Source organism: Siphateles boraxobius, unplaced genomic scaffold, assembly GCF_051911475.1.
Source record: "Siphateles boraxobius isolate OS27281-9 unplaced genomic scaffold, OSU_SipBor_1 8, whole genome shotgun sequence".
Classification (NCBI taxonomy): domain Eukaryota; kingdom Metazoa; phylum Chordata; class Actinopteri; order Cypriniformes; family Leuciscidae; genus Siphateles; species Siphateles boraxobius.
In genome coordinates this window covers 34,304,684-34,322,340 of record NW_027509208.1, presented here as the reverse complement: position 1 = coordinate 34,322,340, position 17,657 = coordinate 34,304,684, and the positions used below count along the sequence as shown (strand labels likewise).

The window sequence follows — 17,657 nt, the reverse complement described above, 5'->3', positions numbered from 1 at the left end:
GGATAAAGATGGTGGTGGAAAAGAACCGGTGGGTTTGGCAGACAGGTAAAGTTGGGTGTCATCCGCATAACAGTGAAAATGAATCCCGTATTTCCTTAAAATATAACCAAGAGGGAGCATATAGATAATAAAAAGAAGCGGGCCCAAGACAGAACCCTGGGGAACACCAGTGGTGACTGTAGATGTTCTTGATCTAAAACCTTTTAATTGAATACGCTGATTGCGTCCAGATAGATATGACCTAAACCAAGACAAAGCAGTGCCAGTAATACCAATAGAAGCTAATCTGTCAAGAAGTATCTTATGTGAGACAGTATCAAAGGCAGCGCTCAAGTCTAGAAGGACAAGTATGGATAAAAGCCCAGAGTCAGCTGCCAACAGTAGATCACTGGTTATTCTGACAAGAGCCATGTCAGTGCTATGGTGGGGACGAAAGCCAGATTGAAATTGTTCATACAGTTATTATTAGAAAGATGTTCATGAATTTGCACTGCAATACATTTTTCCACTATCGTAGAAATAAACGGTAAATTTGAAATTGGACGAAAATTATCAAAATTAAGTGGATCAACCCCTGGTTTCTTAAGTATGGGAGTAATAATAGCAGATTTAAGATATGAAGGTACAGAACCAGAAACAAGTGAAGCATGAACAATTTAAGTAATCAATGGGGACAGGGCTGGTAAACAAGCTTTCACTAAAGGAGTAGGCAGAGTGTCTAATTGACAAGTCGAAGACTTAGATTTACCTATCAGACCCACTATCTCTGAAGTAGTAGGTAGTGTAAAGTTAGAAAAAACAGAGTGGGGAGGTGTGAGTGGTAGATTGACAGGGGTCACTGTGAAGATTACCAGTAAGTAATTGCTGATGTACATTTTCAACCTTAGATGCAAAAAAAGTCAAAAAACGATCACATAAGTCAGTGGAATACATATTAGATTGCAAAGAATCAGGTGGATGCAGAATATTGTTTACCACCAAGAAAAGGGACCTGGAGTTCCCATTACTAACTCCAATTATGTTGGAGTAGTAATCAGATTTAGCCTTAGACAATGCATTTCTATAGTTTTGAATATGTTCAGCATACATTTCTTTATGAACAGTAAGGCCAGACCTGACGTACAACCGCTCTAACCTACGGCCTTTAGTTTTAAGTTCACGCAGTTCATGTGTAAACCAAGGAGCTGAATGTACAAATGTGTTTAAGATCCAAGATGGCGCCGCGGATGGCTGCCTCGGTGTGGAGCTCTCCAGCTATTGTGTTGTTTTTGTTCGTTTGTTCTGCGTTTAGTCATTCTTTTCCTATCAGTTTCACCAAAGACGAACTACTGGACATTAGGAAACACACACCAGAAACCTTTTCTACAGTTTTTGATTATTCGGACGTTTTGCTGGACATTCTCGTCGGAGGGGCAGCGTTGTTGTTCAAACGCGCGTTCAGACGCAAACGCGGGAAGCGAGCCGGCGCGCTGGTTAAACTCCGCGAGCGCGGCCTGCGCACTGCACTCCCCAGCATTCATCTCGCGAATCTCCGATCCCTTCCTAACAAAACGGATGAACTTCTTCTCCTCACCAACACTAACAAGGATTTTTTAAACTCTGCTGCTTTGTGCTTCACTGAAACCTGGCTGAGTGAAGCCATACCGGACAACGCAATCCGGTTGCGGGGTAATCTGCCGGGCTTCCAGCTGTTCCGAGCGGATCGCATCGCGGAGCTAACGGGGAAAACGAGAGGTGGTGGATTGTGTTTCTACATTAACGAAAGTTGGTGTTCAGATGTAACAACACTGAAGAAGATGTGCTCTCCTAATTTAGAGGCACATTTCATAAACTGTAAACCCTTCTACTCGCCTCGGGAATTTTCCTCTTTCATTCTCGTGAATGTTTACATCCCTCCAGACGCGTGCGCGAGCGCGGCGCTACAACAGCTGGCTGAACAAATATCTGAAACGGAACAAAGGTACCCAGACTCTCTTTTAATCATTCTTGGGGATTTTAACAAAGCAAATCTTTCCCGTGAACTACCAAAATACAGACAGCACGTTACATGTCCCACCAGAGACAGTAATATACTGGACCACTGTTACACCACAATAAGAAATGCATATCACTCCGTCCCACGGGCAGCTTTGGGGCTCTCTGATCACTGTTTGGTTCATCTCATACCGACCTACAGGCAGAAACTGAAATCAGCTAAACCTGGAATAAGGACTGTGAAAAGATGGACTAATGAAGCAGAGCAGAATCTACAGGCCTGCTTTGATTGCACTGATTGGACTGTTTTTGAAGCTGCTACCAATGATCTGGATGAGCTCACAGATACTGTAACATCATATATAAGTTTCTGTGAGGATACATGCATTCCTACCAGGACATTCTTATCATTCACTAATGATAAACCATGGTTTACTGGGAAACTCAAACACCTTCGTCATGCCAAAGAGGATGCTTACAGAAGTGGGGATAAAATCTTGTATAACCAGGCCAGAAACAGATTGACAAAGGAGATCAGAGTTGCTAAAAGGAACTACTCTGATAAACTGAAAAACCAGTTTTCATCCAACGACCCATCATCAGTCTGGAATGGCCTGAGGAACATTACCAACTACAAGTCACCATCCCCTCGATCTGTGGACAATCAACACCTGGCTGACGATTTAAATTCATTTTACTGCCGGTTTGAAAAGCCCTCATTCACACCACACACCCGGTCTGATCTGCACTTCACACATTCAGCATCACCTCCTGTTCTCCAATTATCACTCCCCCCTCCTGCCATCCAACCTGAGCTTAAGGTCTGTGTGGAGGACGTGAGCCGAGTCTTCAAAAAACAGAAGACTAGGAAAGCCTCAGGCCCAGACGGCATCTCATCTGCTTGTTTAAAAGCCTGCGCTGACCAACTGGCCCCAGTCTTCACGCAGATCTTCAACAGATCATTGGAGCAGTGTGAAGTTCCCTGCTGCTTCAAACGCTCCACTATCATTCCTGTCCCCAAAAAACCCAAAATCACTGGACTTAATGACTACAGACCTGTCGCTCTCACGTCTGTGGTCATGAAGTCGTTTGAAAGACTGGTGCTGGCCCACCTGAAGGACATCACTGGACCCCTGCTGGATCCCTTTCAGTTTGCTTACAGAGCAAACAGGTCTGTGGATGATGCAGTCAACATGGGACTGCATTATATCCTGCAACATCTCGACAGACCAGGGACTTATGCAAGGATCCTCTTTGTGGACTTCAGTTCGGCCTTCAATACCATCATGCCTGGTCTTCTCACAGCCAAACTGACCCAGCTCTCCATACCATCCTCGATCTGTCAGTGGATCACCAGCTTCCTGACGGACCGGCAGCAGCGAGTGAGACTGGGGAAACACACATCCAAGACACTCACAATCAGCACTGGTGCTCCCCAAGGGTGCGTTCTCTCCCCACTGCTCTTCTCCCTGTACACTAATGACTGCACTTCTAAAGACCCCACTGTCAAGCTCCTGAAATTTGCAGACGACACCACTGTCATATGTCTCATCGGAAACGGTGACGAGTCTGCTTACAGACTGGAGGTTGAACAGCTGGCTGCCTGGTGCAGTTATAACAACCTTGAGCTGAACACGCTCAAAACAGTGGAGATGATCGTGGACTTCAGGAGGAACAGCTCAGCACTCCTCCCACTCACCATCATGAACAGCACTGTGGAAGCAGTGGAGTCATTCAGGTTCCTGGGCACTATCATCTCTCAGGACCTGAAGTGGGACAATCACATTGACTCCACTGTGAAAAAGGCCCAGCAGAGACTGTACTTCCTTCGCCAGCTGAGGAAGTTCAACCTGCCACAGGATCTGCTGATTCAGTTCTACTCAGCCGTCATTGAGTCTGTCTTGTGCGCTTCCATCACTGTCTGGTTTGGTTCAGCTACCAAATCAGACATCAGGAGACTACAACGGACAGTCCGGACTGCGGAGAGGATTATTGGTGCCCCCCTGCCAACCCCCCAGGACCTGTACTCTTCCAGAGTGAGGAAGAGAGCAGGTAAAATCATCACAGACTCCACTCACCCTGGACACCACCTGTTTGAACTGTTACCGTCAAGACGGAGACTCAGATCACTGGCCACAAGAACATCTCGGCACAGGAACAGTTTCTTCCCACAGGCCATTTCCCTCCTGAACAGTTAACACTCCTCCCAAGGCATATGCCTGTAAGTGCAATACTCCCACTGTTTAGTGCAATATCCCACAACTCAGGTGATACTTATATGTAGATTTATTTATTTATAATATTCAAAACACTGTAAATAGGTTCATAATCTGTAAATCTGAAAATGTCTATTCTGACTAAACCCAACTGTGATAGTTTTATTCTCATATATTTATATTTTTATTTTTTATTCTTATAATTTGTAGTATTATGTTTCATGTTGTATTTGTATATGTCCACTGGAAGCCTCAGTACCAAAACAAATTCCTTGTGTGTGCAAGCACACTTGGCAATAAAGCTCTTTCTGATTCTGATTCTGATTCTGAAACAGTTCGAGTTTTCACAGGTGCAAATTCATCTAAAATCATGTTCAGTCCATCATTGTAGTATGTAACTAGTTCATCTACAGTAGAGAAATCAGATTTACTGGAGAAGGTGGCAAGTTCATCAGCAAGAGTAGGCACATCAATGTTCTTAATATTCCGAAATGTGATCGGACGACACGGGTTTACCTTAAAAACTGCCAATTTGGCACAAAAGGACACCAGCAGGTGATCTGATATGGCTAGATCAGAAACAGTACAGTTATAAGGTGTTACACCAGAACAGCAAACAAGATCAAGAATATGCCCCTTAGTATGAGTGGGCAGTGTGTTAAATTGTTGCATACCAACGCACTCCAAACATGATAAAAATTCACATGTAAATGCATTACTGACATTGTCTATATGAATGTTAAAATCACCCAGAATGATTACATTTGGAGACATGGAAGATAGATAAGTCAAAAGTTCAGATAGTTCAGTTAAAAAGGCATTATTGCTCTTGGGAGGACGGTATATAGTTGTGAGGATGGTAGAAATTGCACCATTGATTTTTAAGGCAATTATTTCAAAAGAAGAATATGTAGACAAAGTTAACTGAGACACTTTCAATTTCTCTTTATAGAGTATTGCTAGCCCCCCTCCCCGTCCAGTATCACGGGATTTACAAACATAACTATATCCTGGGGGAACAGACTGGTTTAGGTGAAAAAAGTCATCTGGTTTCTGCCATGTCTCAGTTAGACAGAGCAAGTCAAACTTGCGGTCAGACAGTAGATCGTACACCAGAGGTTCTTTATTGGAGAGAGATCATATATTAAATAATCCAAAAGAAAAATTGTTTTTACCAGAATCGTTGCCAACCGATCTGGCCAGGTTGGTTGATACACTATGGTCGACAGTCCGTGTGAGCCTCCTCGATGGGCGTGGTTTAGATGACCAGAAGGACCGTATTTGACATGAGCCATCAATGTTGTAACTCCGCCGAGACCCGCGATGTATATATTTCCGACGCGGTATATACACAATATCCAAGGGAAGATGTGGAGCTGACGGAAGATTAAAAGGACGCAAAAGGAGCTGAATAAGTTCCGCCGCCGAATACTGTAGCATCGTCCATGCCACAGAATGGTATATAGCAGAAAGGATGACCCAGATGTAGTTCATCCGCACCAGTAGCTCAGTGATCTTCATAGTTGATCCAAGTGCCAGAGGTACCACGAAGAACAGTCAGTAACCGGCAGGCAAACCAGCAACCGCAGAGAGGATCAACACTTAGATCAAAACCAGCGTACAAGCCCGCCGAATCAGCGTGGATACACAGGTCAGAGTGGCTCCTTAAAATGGTTTTAAACAGTCATTAGATGGATCCATGCATTTATAAGTGCAGGAAGCTTTAGAAGTACTAAAAGTTTTAAAATTCCCTCCCTGAGCAGCGGCAGCTAGTAGCGCCAGCGTTCACCCGGAAATAGTATTTGATTTGTAAGATAGGCACGTGAGCCGTCTTGCCTATGTGTGCATGCTGCCGCACAGCGTTTTACATTAATTCAAAATTAAGGATAATTTTTGGCTTCAATATCTTGTGGAAAAGAGGTTTCCCCGTAGCGTGAGATATTACGCAGTACGAGAGATACTCTCGTAAGAGAACGCTAAATTCACCTTTACTGCGCATATGTAAAACGTACTCGGTTACTAACGTAACCTCGGTTCTCTCTAGAAGAGGGAATGAGTACTGCGTAATATCTTACGCTAGGGTAAAAACTATTTTCCACGAGATATTGAAGCCAAAAAATTATCCTTAATTTTGAATTAATGTAAAACGCGTTGCAGCAGCATGCAGACATAGGCAAGACGGCTCGCGTGCCTATTGGCTGCCCTGCGGCATCTGCAGCAGCCTATCGAGAGAGGCCCCATGTGACATCAGATCCAATGGGGGCGCTTCGCGCCCACTACATCATGTCCCGCCGAAACGGGCGTGGCCTGGGCCTATAAATATAGCTCGATGGCTGATATAATCTGGTTTTCATCGCCGAAGCGAACCAGCGTGTTGCAGGCACGGCAAATATACGCAGTATACTCGTTCCCTCTTCTAGTAGAGAACCGAGGTTACGTTAGTAACTGAGTAAGTTCTCTTATGAGAGGTTCTCTCGTACTGCGTAATATCTTACGCTAGGGGAACACAATGTAAAACGCCGTGGGTGCTGGGATCCAACACCAAAGTCCCAAGGGCAGGTGCCCGGGGCTCATATAGTGCATAATCACCAGGGACTCACAGAGAGTCTGAGAAGAGAGGCTTGAAGCGTCATTCCCTATAAGTAGCATCCTCAGGGAGCTAACTACATCAACAATGTTCCACACAGTCAGGGTGAAAAATATCTGGCCTGAACTGGGTAACAGTATGGGTCTTATTTAATGCCCATGGGGTAATTTTATCGATTAGCGAGCAATGCTGAAGCGGTTTCAGTATTCTGAGCCGAATCAACAGGGCAGACAGTACTGATTTTTTTTTTTTTAGATTGACAGTAGTTTAGCCTGTAAGGCGGGGACCTCTACGTTATAAAACCTTATAAATGTAGACAGCAAGGCCCAGCCAGCCGCCATACATATATCCTGCAAGGTAATCCCACTAGACCACGCCCACGACGAGGCCATGCCTCTTGTGGAGTGCGCTCTGCAAGCCCTTAGAAGTGTAGGCCAGCGCTATGGCATCAACTATCCACCTGGATAAGCTCTGTTTCGATGCGGCTAGTCCCTTAGCACGTTCGCTGAACGAAATGAAGAGCTGCTCAGTCTGTCTGAAAACAGAAGAGTGGGACACATGAGCTCTTAATGCCCTGACAGGGGAAAGGAAGCCAGCATCCTTTTCCTTGTTGTACACCGGCAGGGCAGAGCCATAAGAAACACTGTCTTGAATGACAAAAGTTTCATGTCTGACAAATGGATTGGCTCGAACGGGGCACCTTTCATGGCTTCCAAAACCTTAGAAAGGTCCCACATGGGGACTGAAGGGGGTCTGGGAGGATTCAGCCTCTTAGCTCCTTTAAGGAAGCGGATAACCAGATCGTCCTTCCCCAGTGACTGGCCAGTGGCTGGTTTAGTAAACGCTGCTATGGCCGCCATATAAACCTTGAGCGTGGATGGGGTTCTGCCCTTATCCAGTAGCTCTTGAAGGAAGGAGAGAACTTCCTTACCCCCACAATCTGGGGGTGAAAAGCCTCGAGCTTTGCACCAACCAGAAAACACAGACCATTTTGAGGAGTAGAGTCATCCAGTGGACAGGGCTTTAGCCTGCGTGATCGTGTTTAACACTCCCTCTGGGAGGTTAGCGGATACCCGTTGATGGCCCATGCATGTAGGGACCACAGCTCCGGATGAGGATGCCAAATCGAGCCCTTGGCCTGAGAGAGGAGGTCTTTCCTCATCGGTATTGGCCATGTGGCAGTGTTGGTCAGCTGCATCAGAACTGGAAACCAAGCCTGGTTTTTCCAGAGCGGAGCCACAAGCAGCACTGAGCATCCGTTTTCCCTGATTCGTTCCAATACCTGAGGCAGGACCGAGACAGGGGTAAAGCATAGAGTGGGCAGCGGTTCCAGACGTGGGCCAGCGCATCTCTGCTCTTGGAGAAAAACTTCGGACAATGAACGTTTTCTTGGGACGCAAATAGGTCTACCTGCGCTCTGCCGAATGTCTCCCACAGCAGTAGGACCGTCTGTGGGTGCAGAGACCACTCTCCTGCTGGAACATTGTTTCTGGACAGTCTGTCTGGTCCCAAATTCAGGCGACCAGGCACACGTGGTGCTCTTAGTGAGAGCAGATTGTGCTGAGCCCAGATAAGGAGGCGTTCCATCAGCCTGTAAAGGTTTCGGGACTTGATGCCACCCTGGCGATTTATATAGGCCACCACTGACATGTTGTCTGAACGGACCAAGACGTGGTGACCTTTTATATGGGGACAAGAATGCCTCAGCGCGTTGTCCACTGCCATCATTTCCAGACAGTTTATGTGTTGGAACTTCTCTCGTTCTGACCACTGGCCAAAGAACGGTCTGCCCTCGAGCAGCGCTCCCCATCCCTTCACGCTCGAGGGAGTTCCTAGGTGTACACCTGACTGATACCAGTTGATTGCTCTCCAAGGTTTTAGAGCTGAGACCATTTCTGATCGACCTTGAGGCGAAGCAGACCGGAGGCCCACGCCTGAGGCGGTACTCGCGCTCTTAGCCACAACTGCAGACGGCGCATGCGAAGCAGACCCAACTGGAGTACTGAAGATGCTGAGGCCATGAGACCCAGCATTTTATGAAACCTTTTGAGCAGGACTATAGTGCTGCAGCGGAAGGATTTTGTGATGCGCTGAATGTTCAGTCTGCGCTCTGGCGACAGGCGCTGTTAGCGAGTCCAGTTCTGTGCCCAGAAAAGATATTCTCTGACTGGGAGACTGCAAACTTTTCGCCCAATTGACTGTGAGACCTAGATTCTAGAGGTGTTCGAGTAATATGGTCATGTGTTCTATGAGCTCTGAGTGTGATCGAGCTAGAATCAGCCAATCGTCCAAGTAGTTCAATACTCGCAAGCTCCGAAGTTTCAGGGGCGCGAGAACCGCATCCATGCACATCATAAATGTACGGGGTGCCAGGGACAGGCCGAACGGCAGGACTGTGTATTGATATGCCTGGCCCTCGAAGGCTCTCTCTCCGCAATTAACTCAACGCAGCCGTCTACCAGGACATTTTCAGAGCACTTCATGCTTCCTTCATTTTCCAGCAGGATTTGAACCTACCCACACTGCCAAAAGAACCAAAACCTGGTTCTATGACCATGGTATTCCTGTGTAATTACTTTGTGATTTCATGTTATATTCTAATTTTCTGGGATTTTGATTTTGTGGGTTTCATAAGCTGTAAGCCATAATCATTAAAATTATAACAAATAAAGGCTTGAAATATCTCACTTTCCATGTAATGAGTCTATATAATATATTAGTTTCACCTGTTAAGCTGAATTCTTGAAATAAATCAACTTTTTGATGATATTCTAATTATATGACCAGCACCTGTAAATATTTGTGAATCTGAAACTTGAGATCTGTGAAAATGTTTGGATCAAATTCAATGATCAATGGTTTTTTTTTGTCCATGTTTTTTTGTATTCACCACCATTACTTTCCCCCGGTCATAAATAGATGAGAGGAAAAATGGCTGAAACAGATGAATAGATTTTGGAACATGGCTTAGGACTTAGATGTGCACAGATGTTATTTGTAGAAGTGCACCCAGGACTTCAGTAAATAATTAAAGGCACACCATTAGAAAGAGTCTGAACACAGAGTGTTCCCGTGACCTGTGCTTCATAGAGCTGTCATTAATGAACAGAGCTTCTTATGCATCGGTTTGCTGTGGATCATTGTCTGTTAGGATTGTTTATGGCTAGAGAAGGTCAAACTGTCACTGTGACACAGGTGACGATAATCAAAGCACACTAGATTCTCTCCTCCAAATAAAACTTAAAACATATTTTAATTGCATGACACAATTCAAAAGGAAAAAATGCCCTGTCCCGACTCCCCCATAAAAAACAATCCAATGCATTTTCACAAAAGTTTTCAAAGAAATAACATTCTTGTCTTACAGGCCCAATTAGCCTATATCCTTTTTTATTAGAAACTGAAGATTTGGCCGTATTAATGCAGACTGTCACTATTTCATAATTATAAAGCAGGAGTGATGGTGTTCTGAATATCAGCAGTTCAATTGAGCCGACCGCTCAAGCCACATGCTTTGACTGTCCGTCTGAAGCTCTCACACCAACCAAATAAATCTCACACCAATGACAATACAAAACAATCAACTGAACTTTTAGGACAGGCCTGAAGCAGCAAGACTGGTCAAATTTCTTCAAGCACTTTGCAAGATGGTTGTGCCTCCAAACCAGGGTCCTGCCAAGCGCCTCTTTCCATAATGTCACTTACAGTAGTGAATAACTCCACAGAGCAAACTGCTGTGGGAATGAACATGAGAAACTTTACATTAAATGCTTTAGAGAAACACATTCTGGAATGATGCGTTCAGCTGGACGCAACAAAGAATACCCGTAAGGCTGATACCGTCGTGAGAAATTGTTAAGTTTGGATTGTTAATTAAGGATAAAAAGGTATCTTATGTAATAAGTAGTGTGTTGCTTTTGTTGAAATTTTACATACACACGATTATTGATTTTTAAGGAGGAATGTATAATTTGGACACATTGAGAGGGATGAAAAGCCCCAAAGCAGTGTATTTGTACTCCATATTGGAAGGATACTCTCCTACTTTATAATTATAATTATTTATTTTTTTCTCTTTCTCTTTACTTTGTCTTCAACTTATTGTTGGGAATTGTATATATATTGTGGTGTGATAATTGTATGAAAGCTCAGTTTTGTTTGTAAAACTTTAAATTATGAATGCCTTTCTGTTAATGTTCTACGAATTTAATAAAAAATAAATAAAAAAATAGATAAAATTCCTTTAGAGAATTTATTCGAATATATTAGGCTGAAGTATTTGGGTAATTTGATGATATTAAAAATAAATTGTTGGATTCTCAAAACCTCAAATATGTGCAAAAATCTTACTCCAGCCAGGTGACCAAAATCAGCAACCCTAATATTTAGACAAACAGCATGCTTGCGATTGTGATATTGCTTTTATTCAAACATTTAACAAACAATGAGTTAATATTGAGCAGCTTATATTGCCAGGTACATTGTCTATTTTTACTTTTCAAATGGAAATTTCCAAACAATGTCATAGCTGAATCAAGCATGCATCTCATAGCAACACACAATGAATTGGTTGAGTAAATGATTCAATGACTCATAAATGAGCCACCTGTTGCCACCTACTGGCGTAATGATGCAACTTGCACAAAGGGTCAACTGCAAAAATCCCCACAACTAATACACAGACTGACAGTCTGTCTGGAACAAACCCAGAAAATGGAATGACACAAACACTGAAAAGTCTGAGTACAGTTGTAATCGAAATTGTTCAACCCCCATTGCAAATCAGGTTTATTGGCAAGTGTAGTGAGGGGGGCGTGGTTCAGCGAGGTCTGCAGCAGGAGAGCAGGGGCGGAGCCGAGCGATAAGTAAGTGGGTCAAGTGCAAAATGACGAACACCTGTTTCTCATTGCAGTGATTGGCGTGGGGAGACCGGATAAAAGCCGGTTGGTGCGAGAGTTCGGGGAGAGAGAGAGAAGGACTGGGATCTCGTGCACACATGGACTGAGCGTACTCTGGACTTTGCTGTTTTGTGGAACGTGCTATAGACTATCTATGGTGAAGGCGCTCATGCGCAACTTTGATTTGTGTTCCGAACTAAATAAAAGTGTACGAGACCCAGTCACACCGACCCCTTGTCGTCTTCCATCCTCAATACATTGAACCTGAATATGTCACAGTGTCTGGTTTGTGTTCCCCGGATGTCCACTAGAGGTCTCTTCCCCATACTGTCACCATTCACTCTGGAACTGCATCCCCCACAATCCTTGTCTGTACCAATCACTGTTCATTGCACTCAGCTGTTCCCCGTCATCATTGTACCCAGCTGTTACCTGTTATTCATTGTTAGTTCTTTGTTTTATACCCTGTCTGTGTCAGTGTTTCTCATGGAGTCCTTGTTTGATGTCCGTGCACTTCCATGTTTCCATGCCTGTACTGTTTCGTGTTTTCTGGACTGCCTTTGTTGGATTTTGACCTTTTGCCTGACTTGGATTATGATTACGGATTACCCCAATAAATTGCTATTGGATCTTACATTTCCTGTGTGTGTGTCCGTGACAGAAGGACTCCATCATTTATAGATCCAGCATTATGGGGTTTCGTATCCTTTCCCCCAACACGGAGAAGGAGAGGAGGGGACGAGTCAAGAATTTGATGACACTACGTCAGCAGGGCCAGACGGTGGGTTGTCTGGCTCAGACATTTTTATCTCTATCAGGAGGCATGGGATATAATGATGCAGCTTTGAAAGACCTTTTTAATTGCTGCCTTGATGATCCCTTGCCAGCCTGGGAAATGAGGGGACTGGAGATACTGGACTTTGATGGCTTTGTCGGATATCTTCATTCCCGCAGCAGGTGGGATATATCAGTTGGGCTTAGATTTCCAGAAGGAGTGGCCGACTCGTTGCCGGTGTCACCAGACAAGATGGCTTCCACACTGGAGCTTCCTACCGCCATTCCAACGCCTCACCCTTCACAGCTGGTTCCGGTGGTCCCTAAACGGAGGAGGAAAAGGAGGATTTCCTCCGTGACTGTTCCGGTGGTCCCGAGTCCGGTGGCCCCAGTTCCGGTGGTCCCGAGTCCGGTGGTCCCTGTTCCAGTGGTCCCGAGTCCGGTGGCCCCAGTTCCGGTGGCCCCAGTTCACGTGGTCCCGAGTCCGGTGGTCCTAGTTCCGGTGGTCCCGAGTCCGGTGGTCCGGAGATGGAGGAGGAGGAGAAAGGTCTCCTCAATGACTTGTCTGGTGGCTCCTAACCCAGAGACCATTCCAGAGGTGACTGCCATCCCTGACGCACCACCCAAGCGTCTCGCCCTGACGGTGCCACCCAAGCGTCTCGCCCTGACGGCGCCACTCAAGCGTCATACCCTGACGGCGTCACCCAGACGCCTCGCCTTGCCAGCTCCGCTCAAGCTGCTCGCCAACGCTCTCCCAGAGCCTTCACCGCTGGTCCCGTCCAGCCCAGAGCCTTCACCGCTGGTCCCGTCCAGCCCAGAGCCTTCACCGCTGGTCCCGTCCAGCCCAGAGCCTTCACCGCTGGTCCCGTCCAGCCCAGAGCCTTCACCGCTGGTCTCGTCCAGCCCAGAGCCTTCACCGCTGGTCTCGTCCAGCCCAGAGCCTTCACCGCTGGTCCCGTCCAGCCCAGAGCCTTCACCGCTGGTCCCGTGCAGCCCAGAGCTTTCACCGCTGGTCCCGTCCAGCCCTTAGACTTCACCGCTGGTCCCGTCCAGCCCAGAGTCTTCACCGCCCTGGCCGCCCGAGGGGTCTTCACCGACCTGGCCGCCCGAGGGGTCTTCACCGCCCTGGCCGCCCGAGGGGTCTTCACCGCCCTGGCCGCCCGAGGGGTCTTCACCGCCCTGGCCGCCCGAGGGGTCTTCACCGCCCTGGCCGCCCGAGGGGTCTTCACCGCCCTGGCCGCCCGAGGGGTCTTCACCGCCCTGGCCGCCCGAGGGGTCTTCACCGCCCTGGCCGCCCGAGGGGTCTTAACCGCCCTGGCCGCCCGAGGGGTCTTCACCGCCCTGGCCGCCCGAGGGGTCTTCACCGCCCTGGCCGCCCGAGGGGACGTCTGCTTCGCCCTGGCCGCTGGCTAAACCATCACCCCCTGTTTCTATTCCCTTCCATGGACCTGGCCCCCCATCCCTCCCCCTGATCCTCCACCGTTCCACCTCCCTCCTGGACTCTTGTTTTATTTGTTCTTTGTGGGTCTTGGAGCGTCTGGTAGCCGCTCCGTAGAGGGGGGGTTATGTCACAGTGTCTGGTTTGTGTTCCCCAGGTGTCCACTAGAGGTCTCTTCCCCATACTGTCACCATTCACTCTGGAACTGCATCCCCCACAATCCTTGTCTGTACCAATCACTGTTCATTGCACTCAGCTGTTCCCCGTCATCATTGTATCCAGCTGTTACCTGTTATTCATTGTTAGTTCTTTGTTTTATACCCTGTCTGTGTCAGTGTTTGTGATGGAGTCCTTGTTTGATGTCCGTGCACTTCCATGTTTCCATGCCTGTACTGTTTCGTGTTTTCTGGACTGCCTTTGTTGGATTTTGACCTTTTGCCTGACTTGGATTATGATTACGGATTACCCCAATAAATTGCTATTGGATCTTACATTTCCTGTGTGTGTGTCCGTGACAGAATATTGTTACAGCAAGATTTACAGACTTTCAGCTGTTTGCAATGAACAAATGAAACACAATTGAAATAGCTCAACACAACAAATGTTTCAAGTGGTTTTCCCAAATTCAACTGAAAATGCAACTTTGTATGACTTCTGCCGTCTCAAAATTATTAATGCTTCCATTAGGGTCTATTCTGAGAAAGCATGGCATTTCATTTCATTGTTATGCAGACAACATACAACTCTATCTGCCATTGAAATGAAAGACTACCAGCTCTTTAAAAATTATTGTAAGACGGAAATTGGATGGCCATGAATTGTTTACATTTTAACGAGAGTAAAACTGAAATTCTGAGATTTGCCCCTAAGAGTACCCGTGTGGCCCTCAACACAGAATAGAGTTTATTACTTCCTTACTTTAAAACCTCCATTCAAAATCTGGTAATATAGTCATGGACAGTGATTTTAAACTTGATAAACAGATAAATTCTGTGTTTAAAGCCAGTTTTTAGCAGTTAAGGCTTTTATCTAAAGTCAAACCTTTTTTGTCATTTAAAAACAAAATGTCTTCATCTCTTCTCGATTGGACTATTGTAATGCCCTCTATGCATCTCACGCCTGCAGTTGGTGCAGAATGCTACAGCTAGACTATTAAAAGGAATCACATTTCTCCCTTCAATGGCTTCCATTGCGTTTTAGTATTGATTTGAAAGATTTAGTAATTGCTTATAAATCTTTACATGGTCTAGCCCGACCTACCTTTCTGACCTTATAACACATGTCCCATCGCGGTCCCTTAGGTCGGCAGATTGCATACTCCTGGATGTCTCTAGAGCAGGGATCACCAACCCTGCTCCTGGAGAGCTACTGTCCTGCAGACTTCAGTTCCAACCCTGTTCCAACACACATGCATGTAATTATCAAGTAACCCTGAACAACTTGATTAGCTGGTCCAGGTGTGTTTGATTGGGGTTGGAGCTAAAATCTGCAGGACAGTAGCTCTCCAGGAGCAGGGTTGGTGACCCCTGCTCTAGAGCAAGGCTGTAGCATAGGAGAGATCGGGTCTTTGCAGTTGCTGCCCTTAAACTATGGAATCATTTACCATTGTTGGGGAGGCTGGCTCCAAAACTCTCCGCCTTTAAATCTGGTCTAAAAACGTATTTTTATTCTTTGGCATATAATTCAGTTTGATAGCTGTGTGTTTTGTTTTGTCTCCTTTGTTGTTTACTTTATGATTCTGTATGTACAGCACTTTGGTAGACATCTGTTCTTATTTAAATGTGCTTTAGAAATAAACTTGACTTTGACTTTACAACAGTATCGCTCAACATCAGTGAAATGTTCCACCACTAAAATAAGCTGGATTATATTACAATATTACATAAAAACAATAGCTGGAACACTTGAAATAATGAAGTTGAATAGTGATAGCTGAAACAGGTATTCATTTTGCTAGCTTTGAAATTGCAATATGTCCTGCTCACAGGACAATATGTCAAAAAAATAAGAGCTTTTTTTTTTAGAAATGTAAATTTTTGGTGTGCCCCCAGTTATTTTTAAAATGTCTTGGGATTTAGCATTGTTCATGGTGTCATTGCAAAGTGAGGCAGTGCAGCTGAAATTACAGTGGTGTTCTGTTACAAGAATCCTGTCCTCTGGTTCTGAGATTCACTGTGGCAGCGGTTGCTCTAGCAGACAATGGTTTGAAACATAATAACAGCATTGGGTTGCCAAGGGTTACAGCCTCCGTTTTTTGTGAGGGCAATTACTGGAATTCTTAAAGTGCGTCTCCTTCTCTCTGTTAAAAAGGATGTTTTCTCATTCTCATCACTTAAACAGTCAACATGATCAAGTGTTAAGAGCAGTCAAGGGACTTGTAAAACAAACGAGATTCCTTTTCTCAATTTAACCTGTAACTATTGAGTGAGTTTTATTTTTAATTGAATGCGCAACTGTTGTTTTGAGATAAGATCATCTCTCAACAAGCTGCGCCGTTCTTTCTGTTGTAGTATAGATGCAAATTGCTGTGTTGATGTGATTTATTGTGGTGTATGTGAGTAGCAGAGACTTCGGCAGCGAGACTCCTCCGTGTGTGGAGGATATTAGATACCTTGATTAATGCACACTCTTTAATGATGTTGTTTCAAGCACCAATGAAGTAGGTGGTTAATCTGGCACAGATTAATCCGTGGTGTTTTCCTCGTCTTTATAGCACAGGGTCTATGTAACGTTTTAAATGCTGTATGTGATTATGTTTTGCATCCTGTATACTTGGACAGAGAGATGGAGACTGTAGCATGACCAGACCACACAAAAACCCACAGTAGCTTGATCATAATTGCGAGTATAGACACACTTAAAGACCGCCTCGAGACACCCCTCAATCTTTTTTATCTGTGCTAAATTTTTAGTACTTTTATTAGTTCCAAAAGAAACAAAATTCAAACAAAAACCACCCCATGTGGAAGAAAAAGAGCCCTAAAACAGATAGGATTGATGTTGTCAGGCTGGGGAAGGGGATCCTCACGAAGCAGGCTTGGAACAGGAATCCACCGAAAGACCAATATATTGAAATAATACTGTATATTGAATGTTAACCTAAAATAATCTCCTTGTCTGTAGAGATTACTTTGGTATTTATACAGTGATTTCACTATTGTAACGATGACTGTTTCAGTAAAGATAGGGCATTGGATCCAGGTGCAGTTTGACATTTCCTATTAACAAAACAGTCATAAAGTAAATCCAGGCAGAGCATAACAAGAAACCAGGCAAAGAACAAAATCCAAATAATCCAAACACAGGAAAATCCAGAAACTTAAACGACTCACACGAAACATCCAACAAAGGACAGGGTGGATGACGCTGTGAAGGGGACCAGGGCGCCATCAGTTCAGGGGACCAGGGAGGCACCGACTCTGGTACACAGTAAAAACAGAAGTGTTAATTTAACTACTATAGAGATAACATTTGGTCTGATAACATCAGATAACATTTGGTCCCACTCGAAATCAGTGTAAAATCTACGCTTTGGTCAGTGTCAAGTTTTTAGAGATAATTTTATTCAATATTGTGTAAAAACTTACAATGAAATGTGTAAAAGTATTAACACTGTAGTTTAATCACACTGTTAAGTGTAATATGATTACACGGTATAGAGTTAATTTAACTACAATTTAACTTTAAAAATATGACACTTTAAGTTTAATATTTACATTTCATTTCTCTACAGTGTTTTAAAAAAATATATAAATCATAAGATGTAGTGT

At 44.8% G+C, this 17,657-nt stretch overlaps 1 protein-coding gene across 1 annotated transcript in view; it reads right to left on the bottom strand.

Moving 5' to 3' along the window:
• The window catches only part of LOC143729210 (uncharacterized), an 80,568-nt gene extending 63,325 nt beyond the window's left edge, over nucleotides 1-17,243 (bottom strand). The window contains exon 1 of the mRNA XM_077220360.1: nucleotides 17,220-17,243. Coding sequence (XP_077076475.1) covers nucleotides 17,220-17,228 — 9 coding nt within the window. The 5' untranslated portion in view covers nucleotides 17,229-17,243. The remainder of the gene's footprint in view (nucleotides 1-17,219) is intronic.
• Nucleotides 17,244-17,657: the final 414 nt, after the last annotated feature.